This window comes from Salarias fasciatus, chromosome 12 (assembly GCF_902148845.1).
Source record: "Salarias fasciatus chromosome 12, fSalaFa1.1, whole genome shotgun sequence".
NCBI lineage: Eukaryota > Metazoa > Chordata > Actinopteri > Blenniiformes > Blenniidae > Salarias > Salarias fasciatus.
This window is the reverse complement of record NC_043756.1, coordinates 18,325,250-18,339,999: the sequence shown is the minus strand read 5'-3', so window position 1 is coordinate 18,339,999 and position 14,750 is coordinate 18,325,250. Positions and strand designations below refer to the sequence as shown.

At 41.3% G+C, this 14,750-nt stretch overlaps 1 protein-coding gene across 1 annotated transcript; it reads left to right on the top strand.

Moving 5' to 3' along the window:
• Positions 1–901: 901 nt before the first annotated feature.
• ercc6l2 (excision repair cross-complementation group 6-like 2) lies at positions 902–14,235 on the top strand. Its single transcript, XM_030105333.1, has 20 exons — positions 902–1,177; positions 2,102–2,529; positions 2,620–2,733; positions 2,818–3,011; positions 3,121–3,214; positions 3,373–3,440; positions 4,053–4,260; positions 4,342–4,482; positions 4,796–4,912; positions 5,040–5,159; positions 5,246–5,317; positions 5,926–6,071; positions 6,300–6,395; positions 6,575–6,674; positions 6,952–7,104; positions 8,215–8,298; positions 9,374–10,274; positions 10,355–10,509; positions 10,908–11,065; positions 12,696–14,235. The coding sequence occupies exons 1-20, from the start codon at positions 1,150–1,152 to the stop codon at positions 13,819–13,821; spliced, it is 4,503 nt and encodes a 1,500-aa protein (XP_029961193.1). The 5' UTR covers positions 902–1,149; the 3' UTR covers positions 13,822–14,235.
• Positions 14,236–14,750: the final 515 nt, after the last annotated feature.

Genomic DNA, 14,750 nt, shown 5'->3' with positions numbered 1-14,750 from the left:
TTTGAGTAAATTTAAGGAGTAATTCAAATATTTCAAACCTAGCTTTCTTTTTTTTTTTTGGGGGGGGGGGGGAATGGAATGAAATGAAATTATGGATGGTTGAAGTGAGTTGCAAAGTGTGGTCGAGAAGGGCCAATGCAACAGCAAAAAAACACAACCACAATGAGTCACAATTCATATTTCTAAGGCTAATAACCCTGCAAAAGGCAACAACACAACAGTAAAAATGACAGCACAACAGCAAAAGCCACAACTAGTGCACAACGTTGGATGAACAAGTTTTGTATAAAGGGGACAATATCTTCTGACGGACTAGTTTGAAAACTGGGGAGCTAGCCTAATGAAACATAAATAAAGACTTTTATATACCATTAATGGTTAAAACACTGCTGCTCAATGAATCTGATTAATGTTGGTATGCGTTTTCCAATGTAGTAATGGTCATCAACATGTTTAAATTGCCATAATGTTATATACATGCTCCACCATCCATTATTTGGGTCCGTCAGAAAATATTGTCCCCCAGAAACAAAACCTATTATTCTAACCACTGCACACTTACTTGGTGGATTTTGCATTTGCGTTGTGCCTTTTGTTGTGTAGTGGCTTTTGCTTTTGTGTTGCGTTGTGGGTTTTTGCTGTTATGTTGTGGATTTTGAAACAACTTTCACTTTCACAGCGACTGTCGGGTTGTGCAGAGCACTTTCCACACAAGACTTAGAAAAGACTATTGAAAATTAAATAAAACAAAAACAAAAGCCAAAATACATTATCCGTTTTCAAACGGCTTTGTGATTTTTTTAAGTTGATGCGGTGCATAATTTGAAGTATTTTTAATATTAAGGAAAATGGCGAAACTGCGGGGCGAGATGTTAAAACAGATAAACATTCAGCCTGCTGTGTAGCTGCTGCAGCTTCTGCTGTGTCTGTCTGTGCCTTTTATTCGCTTCAACTTCAACTATAACAGATGGAAAACTATTGCAGCATCTCCGGAACAATGGAAATGAAACGAATGGTGCTCATTTACCTTTGTAACGTTGACGTTTCTTTTTACAGTGCGCTAAGTTAGCTAAGCTAAACAGGCTAGCTTAGCAGCTGTAGTGAGTTTTCTTGCTCAGGAAAAAAAGAGATGAAGCTTCATGCATCCTGATGGCTTCGACTTCTGCAGCTCAAAACGGTTTGTCACCTATATTTTAAAATAATATGTGTATAAAGTCTCTGTACGTTGCTATCGTATTTGTGTTCCATCTCATTAGCCTTTCATCACATCCTCTCCTCTTGACTTTATTCATTTTTTGTAGCGTTGAGATTGTGGTCAAAAGATTACCTGTAGTAGTAACCTTTTTACTAGTTTGTCAGGAAAGAAGACGTCGAAATAAAAAAAAAACTAAAACAAGTGAAAACAAAACTAGTGATGCTGTAAAGTTATAAATCCATGTGTGAATTAAGTAGTGCGTTCAAGTTCTTGTCTGCAGATCATTGGTTATATATAAATTTGTTTTGCTTGTTTGTTTTGTAGCACATGACACCTTAAAAAAATCCTAAACCTATTTTTGATGCAAGTGATGGTATAGTTAACTGAAAGGATCCCTTTTTTTATTTTGTACATTTGCAAAATAAAACCTGCTGTGAGATGAGAACTCTCAGCTGCACCTGTAAACTGTGTGAAATTGTTTTCAACAGTAATGTATTATTTTCAGACATGCATTTGTTTGTTTAAAATTTAGCTATATCTGTTTGTTTTATATTAAAAGTGATTATAAATAATTTCAGAGCTCTAAAGAATGAAAGATTTTTAATAAACCTTCAAGCCATATCTGCCCAAACATTTACAGCTTTGTGCCTGATATATTAAAAAAATCTAACAGTGCTTTTTTTCTAAAAGTTTGAGCATCCAACACATATTCGAACCTGTAATTCATCTCATTTATAAATGATGAACAATATTTTTTTAATTCTTCTACATGTACAATAAAAATGACCATAGTTGTAGGGTACTCTGAATTTATTATACATGTAGAATGAGCAACACAAACTAGGCCAGTATTGCCACTTGCAGCAAAACAGTGGACTCATACTTTGTAAACATTTCTTTCCACAGCTGTGTGGCTGAAAGGCGACGGCTGTCTGGCTCCTCACCCAAGAGACGGTGTTCTGAGACCAGTCACCGTACAGCGCCTGACCTCTGCCTCACACGACAACGACACAGCGTGGGTGGTTTTCACTGACCATGACGAAGATGCAGAGGAGGAAAAGCAAATGGAGGAGGCCATACCTGTCCTCAAACTTGTGAGATCAGGCTCAAATCACTTCACCCTTGAGAGACCTTTGTTTCCTGGTAGCGTTTCAGACCCCAAACTGAGCGTCCCTTTAAAACTAAGTGACGCTGAGGAAGACAGAGTCCCATACACCATCAACAGATACCTGAGGGATTACCAGAGGGAGGGTATACGATTCATTTACAACAATTACATCCGATCCAGAGGCTGTATTCTGGGAGATGACATGGGCCTAGGAAAGACTGTCCAGGTGCTAACTACATTACCTTCAGAATTATTTAAATGTCAGCATGTTTTATTCAGCAGGTCTTTCATGGCTCTCTTGCTTTTTTCGCCTCAGGTCATTGGTTTTCTTGCTGCTATATTGCACAAAACAGGCACATGGGAGGACATTGAGAACAATAGGCCCCAATTTCTGCAAAGTCAGACCTCTAAACGAAGTAAACCTTCTAAGGTAATTTTAACTTCTGTACATATAAAGTATGTGTTCAGTTCGGTGCAATGTAGTTATTATGCTGACGTCTGTGATCTGGTCCAGGTGGTTCTGATCGTGGCTCCACTGTCAGTGCTTTATAACTGGAAAGATGAACTGGAAACGTGGGGTCACTTCCAGTGTGTGGTGGTCCACGGGCTGAGGAAAGAGGAGGAGCTCGCTCGCATAAAGAAGGGACGCGTTGAGATCGCGCTCACCACCTATGAGACTCTTCGCCTCTGTTTGGAACAGTTCAATAAGTAAGAACCATACTACAAACACCTACTTATGCAATTATGTAACAAATGCATTTTCTTTGTTTTTTTTCCTTACTCTAGATAAAATAATTGACTCCTGTTCTCTCTACAGGATTGAGTGGTGTGCTGTGGTTGTGGATGAGGCCCACAAGATTAAAAATCCAAACTCTCTGATCACTCAGGCCATGAAGGAGCTAGAATGTAAGGTCAGATATCTTGCCTTTATATGTGCATAAACATTCCAAGTGGTTTATATTTCTAGTGTACTCTTCAAAGCTTAAATCATCCACCTGTGATGATCTATTGTATTGGATACATAAAGAATATTTTGCAGCCACCTAATTAGCATTTGTCTTTTCCACAGGTCAGAATTGGTCTCACTGGCACCATCCTGCAGAACAACCTTGAGGAGCTCTGGTGTGTCATGGATTGGTAGGTCAACAGACTACATATTGTTCAAGACTGATAGGAAAAGGAATATATTATTACAAATATGAATATCTGAAATGTCGACATTTACCATGCAAAGTCTTAATAGTATTCTGTACTCCCAGCCTGAGTGGCTTCTCAGTAGAGTGAATGGTGATGAAAATACTCAAGACATCAGAACACATAGTTCCACCATGACCAACCAGACAGCTGTGTGTGATGTGGTCAGAACCTGCACCTTTAGAAGAAGATGGAACCAGTGCAGGTTCTGCAGAGGATCTGTTGGAAAAAAAAACAAAAAAACAAGTTTAACTTGTTTCCTGGCTGAACTCTGTCAGCCTCACCTTGTGTTTACACCGAGTCACCAGAATTGAAGACTTTTTTCTTCTGGTTAAGAATCACTTTCAGGCCAATTTTGTTACTGAGGAAACGGTATCTTCTTCTTTGTGATGGTATCTTCACAGGATTCTCAACACCTCGTATATTTGCCTTGTTTTCCAAGCACATGATTGTGTTCCCAAAGTGTTCATGTGGTGAAGAGTGGTTATGCAACTTGCATTTTTACTTCAAAGACCTTTAATGATGGTTTCTTTATTTTTTTGAAATTTGTTTCAGGGCCATACCGGGCTGTCTTGGCACTTTAGGACATTTTAAAACCCAGTTTTCAGATCCGATTGAGCAAGGACAGAGACACAGTGCGACCAAGCGGAGCTTAGCCACAGGACGGAAGGCTGTCCGAGCACTCGCGAAGAGAATTTCCCCAGGGTTCTTCAGACGGACCAAAGCTCTAATCAAAGATCAACTTCCCAAGAAGGATGACAGGGTGAGTTACAATCCATCAGGCATTGGGGCTTGATTATGTCTTGAAGCTTCTCTCAGAGGTGTTCCCTGTGCTTTGTTCCAGGTGGTGTATTGCTCTCTAACAGACTTTCAGCAGACTGTTTATCAGACTGTGCTGGACTCTGAGGATGTGAGGTTACTGCTGAGGTCAGCAGAAAAATGTGACTGCCACAGTGGACGCACCCGCCAAAGATGCTGCTACAACGTCAGTTCAACGCTTTAAGTATTTTCAACCTTTTATTGGTTCAAATGCTTAGTTTAAGACCCAAAATGTTTAAATTAAATGTCTTTTTCAAAGCGTCAGAGCATGTGTGATACACAGGTTTTCACAAGTTCAAATTCTCCACTGATATTTCTTTCACCCTTTGGCTTGAGGGACTTTCTGTGTGGAGTTTGCATGTTTGCCCTATGTGAGCGCACATGGGTTTTGTCACCCAATCCATTTCTTTAATTTTTTTTGAAGATGTAGTTAAAAATGTGTTACTGATTTAAAATCATCCAAATTTCTTCTGTTGCAGACAAACTCTGAAGGCATCCAAATGAAGGCGTTATACTTCAGTTACCTGGCCATACTGAGGAAGGTCGCTAACCATGTGGCCCTGCTTCAGTCAACCGCGGGCGTCAGCAAGAAGCAGGTAGGACTGTTCTCCTGTATCTGATTTAACGTGCTAAATTATCACTACTTTCCTCTGGATGGCTTTTAAAGTTATTCTTGCATTTCCCGGATTTAGGTCACTAAACCAACTTATTTGTTTCCCCCAGGAAAAGTACGTGAATGCCATCTGTGCACAAGTGTTCAAGAAGTTTCCGGATTTTGTACAGCGATGTAAAAATGAAGCATTTGAAGCCCTGTCAGACCCGATGTACAGTGGAAAAATGAAGGTGCAGTACAGAAGCAAGAAATGTGTTTCCTGTTGCTCACAGGTTATTTATTCAGAGGTTGTACCAAGTTTCTTTTTTTGTTTTAGGTTTTGCAGAAGCTGCTGAGACATTATCTGCAAAAGAGAGATAAAGTACTCATTTTCTCTCTCTCCACCAAGGTATGTGTAGGAATTAGTTTTCTTGTTTTCCTGTTAATCATTGGCATTTATGATAGCTGGCACCATGCTGCTTCCCTAACGAAAAATAATGTATTACTCAATGGTTCCGAGGGGTTTTAAATGACGTCAAACCTTGTTTATTACTTTTTTGGTTGTAAATCAGACAAGCCACTTATGTCTTGGACTAGCCTGAATGCATCCTTTAACTCAAATCATTGTGGTCAGCTGATTTATTAGCAGTAAAGAATAATAGACGGCAACATGTTCTTCTCCTTAATGTTCTAAAGATTAATATGTAACCCTGAAGGCTCAGGCCTAGTGGTAATTCAACAATGATAAATAGACATAATTAAGCCCTGTGCCATCTAATGGTTTTGTCCTCCTCAATGTTTTTTGTTAGCATGAAGTTGATGGAATTCGAAAGCTGCCTGAAAACAGTGAAATGGAGATTCACACTGACACATGTTTAATATAGTGATCCTAAGGACCAGTCAATCTTATTATTAAAGGAACTGCAGATTGGAAAGCACAACACTTTTTTTTTTTTTTGCTATTAATGTAATTTTGTGATATATAAAAGTGTTTAAAATCTGTGTGTGGCCTGTCAGCTCTTGGATGTACTGGAGAGCTTCTGCTTGGCAGAGGGCCTGGACTTCAGCAGGTTGGATGGATCCACCAATTCCAAACAGAGGGTCCAAATTGTTAAAGACTTCAACAGTTCCTCTCACATCAATCTCTGCCTGGTCTCAACCATGTTAGTAGATTTTATTATTATTATTATTGCTAAATATTATCATGCTATTTTCACTTTATTCCCATCTGAGGAGTTGAAAACTTTCTCCAGCAGTTCTGATTAATATTAACTTAGTGACTTTATGCAGTTAGATGTGTTTGTCCAGTTTTTTTTCCATGCTATTATAGAATAAGTTGTTTTACTATTTCTTGCACCTGCTGATAAATTGACGTGTGTCTCCTCTTTTAGGGCCGGCGGTCTCGGTCTTAACTTTGTTGGCGCTAATGTGGTTGTATTGTTTGACCCAACCTGGAATCCAGCCAATGACCTTCAAGCCGTCGACAGGTCGGCTTGTTGAACTCAGTACAGTTTTCACAACTGTTTGCATCCACTTTTCACAATTTATAACAGTATTTTGTTGCAGTTTTCTCAGCTGTTTAGAACCACAAGGTTGTAAATAATATGAATTGGTGTTGTTATTTTATTAAAAGTGTTTTTTTTTTTTTTTTTTTTCTGTTCACCAGGGCCTATCGTATTGGCCAGTGCAGGGATGTGACTGTTCTCAGGCTGATCTCGTTGGGGACTGTGGAGGAGATTATCTACCTCAGACAGATTTACAAACAGGTACTAGTCCCCTCATAAGACCCTTCCCTTGATAGTTTCTAATGAAACACTCCAGAAATCATTCAGACCCAGTCACTACTACTAAAATTCCTCAGAAACTGAACCGTCCCAACTTTTTGAATAAACATGTCTGATTCATCATGCAAGAATTTCACTAAAAGATGGCTCAAGATTTTGTTTAAACAGAAAAAATCCCTGTCAGTGCTTCATGCTGATTGATTGAACTTTGTTCTCTTCTCTTCTTTTTTTTTTTTTTTTTTTTTTTTCATCGTGGCAGCAACTGCAGAGTTCAGTTGTTGGAAAAGAGAGCGCCCGTCGGTATTTCGAGGCCGTGCAGGGGCGTGTCGTTCAAAAGGGGGAACTGTTCGGGTTAAAAAACCTCTTCAGGCTGCAGACAAGAGGGACATGCCTCACCCGCACTATTCTGGAGGTAATACGGCCGACGACTCCGGTTCTGCTGTTTGGTGAATGAGGTGTCTGATTGCAGCTCACTGCTTGGAATCACCTCGTCCAGCTGACTTCCGACCACAGCCACAATACAGGCTCTCACGGAACAAATGTATCATTCATAGTATCAAGTATATCATCCGTGCTTATTCATATGTCTGCAAGAATAGCGATTTAGGTTCCTTAATTTCAAGTATGTTAGGTTTAGAAGTAGGAATGAAAGCACTCTGTTACTACTGGTGAAAAGATAAAGACTTTAACAGATACTGATTATACAGATATATAAAAATTACACTATCGTTAGTAGATTTAGGTCAAAAGCAAGGAATCTGTCTGCTAAAAGGAATAAACTGAGTTTTAGGATTGCTTTAATTTGGGTGTACCGGCTTCCAACTTAACGTGAATTCGATGACATCAAGTAAATTTAGTGCAAAATCACATCAAACAAAAGAATTATTGCAATAATTACCTTGTTTTTCAGTCTGTGATCAATGACTTTCATTGCTGATTATGTTTAGATGGAATCAACCAGTATTGGATACAACTACTACTTTTCCCGTTCATCGCCTTTCTTTAACTTTCATCTTCATACTGCTTTGTGGAAATATGCTTCACCTTTTCTCAACATGCATATTAAAAACTGGCACAGTATAATCTCGGACTCTTAGAACTCCCAAAACATGAAAATAAGTCAGTGATAGCTTGTATTTAACACTTCCGTACATCAGCGAAAGTCTTTGCTTTTTCTTTAATCAGTGAGGGTGGGTTTAGTCTGGATAAAATCAGTACAGACCCGGTCACAAAGTAGAGGTTATGAATTGCAGTAGACAAAACACATCGGAACAAAGGTGCCCGTGACCCTCTTTTTTCGCCTTCATGGTTTCATTTATTTATTTGTCCTAAGTAGTGCTCTTTAATCCACTAAAGCAAAGTGTAAATAGTCAAAAGGTGCTCAACACAACTCGCTTTCCTGTGTTGAAGAAGGCTGTAACCTAAAGTAACTAAGAAAACACCCCAATAACATTAACCAATTTCAATGAAATATTGCCTTCAATACAATTAATAACAGTATATTCCGCTCTTTTCTTTTCAGCGAGAGGAACAAGTAGAGGCCGGCGTGATGACAGCGAAGACATGCGGCGGCGAAGAGGTGCAGGAGGGGACGAGGGAAGTTAGCGTGAGTAGCTCTGCTTTTCTCAGAGACCCAGAACATGGGGGACTCATCTTTCCCATCCTTAGCTCCGTCCCCTCTCCCAGGCGGCCCACTCCCACCCTCCCATTCCCGTGTGAAAGATGGCATACCTCGCACGATGACCGTCCTGCTTGTCAGTCAGTCTCGTATTTGTTTATCTTTCATTTGAGCAGATCACAGGTCCTGTTTAGACTGTCTGAAAATGATCAAGTTTTGAGATCAGCTTTCTTTGCTTATTGCTGTTTCCTGCAGTATTTCACTGTAAATGTTGAGTGCAGCACCACCTGAAGACTTTGGCTCAATAAAAAGATTTCTCACTCGATTCTTTATGTTTTGCCGACACTGAAGGATGTGGTTCTGTTTCTCTCGCTGTCTCTCAGCTGCTGTCAGAAACAGCTGGGTGTAATTATTTGCTTGTCCTAATGGAAGCAGCAGACCACACTGAAGTCAGTCTCCTGCTTTTAGCCCGAGTATTTATTTACACTGCGATACCCCTTATCACTCTTTTCCCAGCCGGTCCCTCTCTGTTCAGCTCACTGTCCTCTATTTACAGTGCCGCTGCACCACTGAGACTCTTTTATTGTGCACTGAGAGAGGATTGAGGCTTCTCAGGACAAATACACACCATCTCTTCAAACAGCAGAGCAGCTTGTGTATTTTGGGGAATTAGTATCACTGATAGCAGCCAATCGATTGAATGTGAAAATGTTATGACCCTCCAGTTTTCTTGATGTTGGATATTGATAAGGCCATATGTCTCATTGTGAATTTATTGGTAAAAACAATCAGCTTTTAATTATCCACATGGTTTGGGCTTTTTGATTGATTGATTGATTGATTGATTGATTGATTTTATTTGTTTCATTCTTTTTTAAAAGAAAGAAATGAAAAGGAACAGAAAGAAGTGAGACTTAGTGAGGCTTTAAAACGAGGGTATGAATATGGGAGGTTTTTTTTGTAGTTTGAGACTTTTCAAGCATTCTTCGACAATTTGTTTTCACTCCACCACTTTATCAGTTTGTCCACATTTTGATGTCGACTTCTTGTTGTTGTATTAAAGGAACCTGGAGTTTCATCACCTGCATCTGAGAAACCATCCGAGGAGAACGGAGATGGATCTAAAGCAGTCCCCGGTGGAGTGCTCGACTTCAGCAGTGGAAGTGAGGCGGAGGAGGATATAGGACCCAAAAGAAAGGCCTCAAACGTCGGCGCAGATGATGGCAGTAAGAGCGGGAGTGCTGGTCGAGTGAGTCTTCTCCAGCACGGTTTCTCCAGACTCCTCGAAAGGGTCAAAGAAAAACTCGATTTAGAGGAAGGGGACAGCAGTCCAGATGCTGACGGAAGCCTTGTGGAGGAGGATGTTCAGGATCAGGAGATGGATGCCTTCTCTTCTGGTGCCTGCAGGAACTCCAAAACAGAAAATGATGCCATTGCTTTCCAGAAATGTGCAGACAAGCAGCCAGAACAGAGAAATGGTGAAGATTTACTTTTGAAAGAAAATTCTGCATCAGAGGGGAGAAGTGACATGAAACGATGCATAAAAAGAAGAACTGCAATGGATGAGAGAAGCGATGAAAACTCTTCACCTGACAAAAAGCGGATTAATACTCACAAAACTGCTGTTCCCAGAGTGCATCGCTTAGAGGCATGGTCGGACGAATCTGATGATTTTGATCTGGAGTCAAAAACGAACACTAAGAAGGACGTTTTCAGTCCGCATCATCGAGGGAAGAAGAGGCAAAGTGCGAGTGTCAGAGACAAGACCAGGAACAAGTTCACAGAAGATATCGAGACATTCACATCTTCAGAGGACGAACACACGCCTCAAAAACAGGGCCGGAGAGCCGCACCCAACAAAACAGAAAGAATAAGAAGGCAAAAAGGTGTTTCCTTCACCAATCTGAAAAGTCAAACATCTCCAGCTTCCAAGGAAAGGAAAAGGAGTATCGATAGCATGCTGGGTGAGAATAAACACTTATTTTCATTGATTATTAATGTTTGGTGTCATTTTGATCATCAAAGACGTGTTCTTCTTTTTAAGGAGGTGTACAGGAGGTGGCGTATTTCCACTCTAATCAGAGAGTTGTGGGCGGCAGCAAAGCGGAGGAGCTGATCAGTCGAGCTGCTGTAAGAGACGTGTTTGAACGCAAAATGTACTCGCAAGTCCCAGCCAACCATCTTCTGAGCACGCAGGAGGTACGGCCAAAACACACTCGACTTTTGTTTTCTTTCCACACATAAACATGTGGATTGTGTGAACCACAGCCTTCATCAAGCATTGCAAATAGGATGAGTGTTTCATAAGTTATGTGTGATTATGGGGGAAAACCAAACCCAGCCTTCTTTCTCTGTTTTGATACAAATAGTTTTGCTAATTATTCTGATAATTTGAAAAAACGATCTGGTCATGTCAATCTTGATGGGATCGGAGTTGCATTACACACTGCAGATTTAAGTCTCACGAAGCAAAATCCCATAACCGTTATTACAGTTTTAAAGTTTTTAGTTCTTTGTCATAAGCTGTCAGGCAGTCTGATAAGAATCAGTTCAGTAATAGTTGTTGATTGTTTGTATGCAATGTTTTGTTCTGTCAGAGCCTTGAAGAAAGCTCACAGGACACCCAGCCACACCCTGCAAACGTCACGCTGCAGAGGCCCAGTGTGGATCATCCTGTCACATTTAGCACCAGGAGCGTGCAAAACACCCCACAGACCACCTTCATCATCGGAGAGACTCCTAAAGCCATACGCAGGTATGGACAGTATGTCAGAGAATGTAGAAATACAAAAACAGCAGTTGTATTAATGGACAGATTGGTTCAAGAGAAGACATGATGGAAGACTCAGAAGTTTCAGATGACATTAAAGGGGACAAAAGGACAAAAGGATAAAAGGGCGCTTGAACACATTCAGGAATTCAAAGGGAATGAGAAAAGCTGGAATGTCTGGCAGCGAAGGAAACCAGGCCAAATTTATGGTGGATAAAGTGTTGAGCGCCCCCGGCTGGGCCTTGGTAAGAGTGTCTGTGCGCGGAGGGGTGTTCATGATGCTTGCGGGGTCCTTAATCTGTTTACACGTTCAGGAACTGATCTGCTTTCTGGGGACAAAACACGAGGCAGGGGTGAGACTGTTGAGAACTATTGGAAGTGAGCGCGATGTCCCGAGTAGGTTGATGAAAGCCATACCCAAAACATGACCCTCGTGTGAGGTCTGTCTGACCTTGAGGAGGCCAGTTTACCGGACCTCACAGGGGCCTGTGGCTTTAGCTGTGAAGTTACAATTAGGTTAAGGTTAGGGTTGGACTAATAGTTGTAATAGTAAAGGTAAGGCTAGAGGGTGAGGGAATGCTGTGTGTCAGTGAATTGGCTCCAGAAATGATGCTATCTAGGGGGGTGTGTGCGTGCGTGTACGCGACGTACGCATATACGCAAGTTAAGCGAGAGACCACCTCTGAGCTTTTCCCGTCCGCCTCTTTCCCAGCACCGTGCCAGTGATTACCCGGCTACGATCGGGCCCAACAGTGCAGGAGTTTTCCCCTTTCTCAACCACAGCTCTCCTGAGCGCAACCAAGAAATGATTGCCTCAGGACGTCCAAACCCACAGTGACACGCCGTTCTAACAGGCGTTCACACACACAGACACCCAGTCCTGTCCTGCTGCATCCCCTCGACCCCCCCCCCACCTCGCCTTCTCCACCAGACTCTGCAGACACACAGACACCTCTGTGACTCCAGCCTCTCTCCCCAAGGAGAAGGCTGTATCTCTGCCCAGAGGCTCACCGGGGAGCGAGAATGCACACTGGCTATATTGATATCGCCTCAATTAACCTCGCTGTTTAATGGCTGAAATTCACATGCATGTCAAGGATTTTACTGCCTTTTACTTTTATTTATTGTTTTTCCAGTGAAAGCCACAAACAGTAATAACACCATCGCGATGCTGCTGTACCAGCAGTGACTTTGAAGTATTTCAGTCCCCGGTTCTGGTTAGACGAGCGCTTTAATGACTGCCTCGCAGCACAGGAAAAACACCTCTCACCGCACGGCTGTCTGGATATGAGCCTGGATATGTGGAGAACTATTTGTCTTAGGTTAGGCCCGACAAACCCACAGAATATGTGATTATTAATATAGATCTTGTGGCTTTTTTGACGTTGTTTTATGTCTGTCTTAAAAGTACTTTATAGCGTTCTCAGTAATGCCAAATTTGGACTTTACACTTTCTGTGCATGTGTCAGTGTGGTTTTAGCTGATCTCTAACTAATCTCTGTGAGGATTTCAGTGATTTAATCAACTACGGTCTCTGTATTTTCTGTAGTCTCTGGGTTTTTTTTCCCTTGAATGTTTTTCAACTCATTTTTCTCGATGTGTTCCTCTTGTGCAGGCAGCAGCTGGAGGAAATGGCAGAAAGATTCAACTTTCCATCGGTCTGTCAGTTTGCACGTGAGATTCTGAGCAGGAACTCAAACCAGAGACTGGAATGGCTTCAGGAGTATTATACCTCACTAAACCACCCCGAATTAGCCAACACAGTCGCAAGCTGCTTCCCACAACCTGCCTTGACACATGCTTCCTCTTCATTGGCTCGCCCCTCACCTCCCACAAAAACAGTTGTTACCAAATGTCACAGAGGAAGCAGAACGCCACAAGAAGCTCCCAAAGCCACAAAAAAGGCCAAGCATGTTCAAACAAATGCTGAACTCGAATCTAAACGTGATTCACTCCAAAAAAATGTTTCGCAACAGAAAAAGTCTGCTAGAATTTCACTAAATGAGTTTCTGGAGCCGGCCAAGAGACAGAAGATATCGCAGAAGGATGTTCGAGAGCCGTTCAGCGATGATCCGAGCCCGGAGTCTGAGGAGCAGGAGGAGACGGTTTTTATTGCCAGAGGACGGAAGAGGACAAAGAGCGGTAGTGTTGCTGGTTCTGGAGCCCACAGAGCCGATGGCGGTCTTGGCGTGGATCTGGCCAGCAGCAGCGGTCTGGGGTCTGGGGAGGCCGCTGCTTTCCTGAACCACACAGACAGAGATACCCCTTCTTCTTCAGCCCTCAGCCATGGCAGGTCCACCAGGGCCTCCAAACCCGCAGCACCGGGGCGGAGGGAAGCTTCTCCGGCCCCAGCTGACTCCAACAACCGCTCCTTCCTCACGGATCTGTTAGGGGATACGTCTATCCTCGATGACTTGCTGAAGCCCAAATCCAGGAGTGCGCAGCAGAGCAACCAGCCAAAAGGCAACACAACTTCACCGTCCGGACACACAAATCCTGGTTCAAGCTCACACGCTCACACTCACCAGGTCAGCGCACCGGGGCGGGCATCAAAGAGCAGCCACAAAGACTTCTGGGATATTCTGAATGAGGGTAATGAGGAGAGTATCAACAAATTAACAGACCTGGAAGAGGTACAGAGAGTCTGCATTAACTCCAGCTTCGCAGCTCGAAAGAAGGACAGAGTGGAGGAAGGCAAGGGTCTCTGGAAAACCAATGAAAAGTTCATCTGGAAGAAATAACGGTTTTATTTTAAGGCACTTTTACTGAAGAAAAAGAACAAAGACTGTTACACAGCACTTTACACCAAATTATCAGATTTTTTTAAAAAAAACATTTTTATATTGTGCAGTTCTGTGATCCATTCCTTTTATTGTAGCTTTTATTTTATAGAGAATAGAGAATCTTCAATTATTCTCAATAAAAAAGCTGTTGCTTGGTTTCTCTAGAAATCTGAATGAATGATGCGTCGCTTGTTTCTTTTTCAGTTGTTTCATCAACAGAATTTGGAGACATAAATAAATGTGCATGTAAAAAAAATAGGCAGTTGTTTCTACACAACATAAACTAAAGTTTCAAGCATTTTTGAAAATAGAAATTGTAATGTTTATGAATTCTGCTTAAAATAACACACTTTGGCAACATTTGCTCATCATGAAATTGTCCGAATTTTCAGTAAAAGCTGCATTTATAAGAATGAAACATAAAAGTACTTGCAATACCTCACTTTATGTGATGCATCTTGATTATATTAGAAGTATTTTATAGTAAAAACTTATGTAAGATATCCGAAGAATAAGTTTCCATTAAAATGTTAACATTTACATATGGATTACGTATATTTACATTTTGACATAAAGTTGCCCTGTAATTTGGAATTGTGGGAACAGACAATTGTTTTATTCATTGTCTTAGTGTGATGGGTTAGAAATTTTGAACTTAAAGAAAAAGAGTGAAATGCGAGTTGTTGTTTTTTTATTCCCTCCTCAGTCATTGTCTGAAACAGATCAGATGTCAAACTTAATTCACATCAGCACAACACTAGGAAAACCAGGGATTCTTGTCATTTGAGAATCTGTTTTCGTGAAAAAAAAAACACTGAGCATGTCTCCTACAGAAATCTCTACAATGAAATGATAAATTCCAGCTTCAGTTTTCTATAAACAATATT

Excerpts from the sequence above, each read along its gene's own strand:
- ercc6l2 (XM_030105333.1), top strand. The coding sequence starts at position 1,150 with ATGGCTTCGACTTCTGCAGCTCAAAACG. Across the intron at positions 2,734-2,817 it reads AACGAAGTAAACCTTCTAAG|GTGGTTCTGATCGTGGCTCC; the intron begins GTAATTTTAACT and ends GATCTGGTCCAG. Across the intron at positions 4,913-5,039 it reads CGGGCGTCAGCAAGAAGCAG|GAAAAGTACGTGAATGCCAT; the intron begins GTAGGACTGTTC and ends TGTTTCCCCCAG.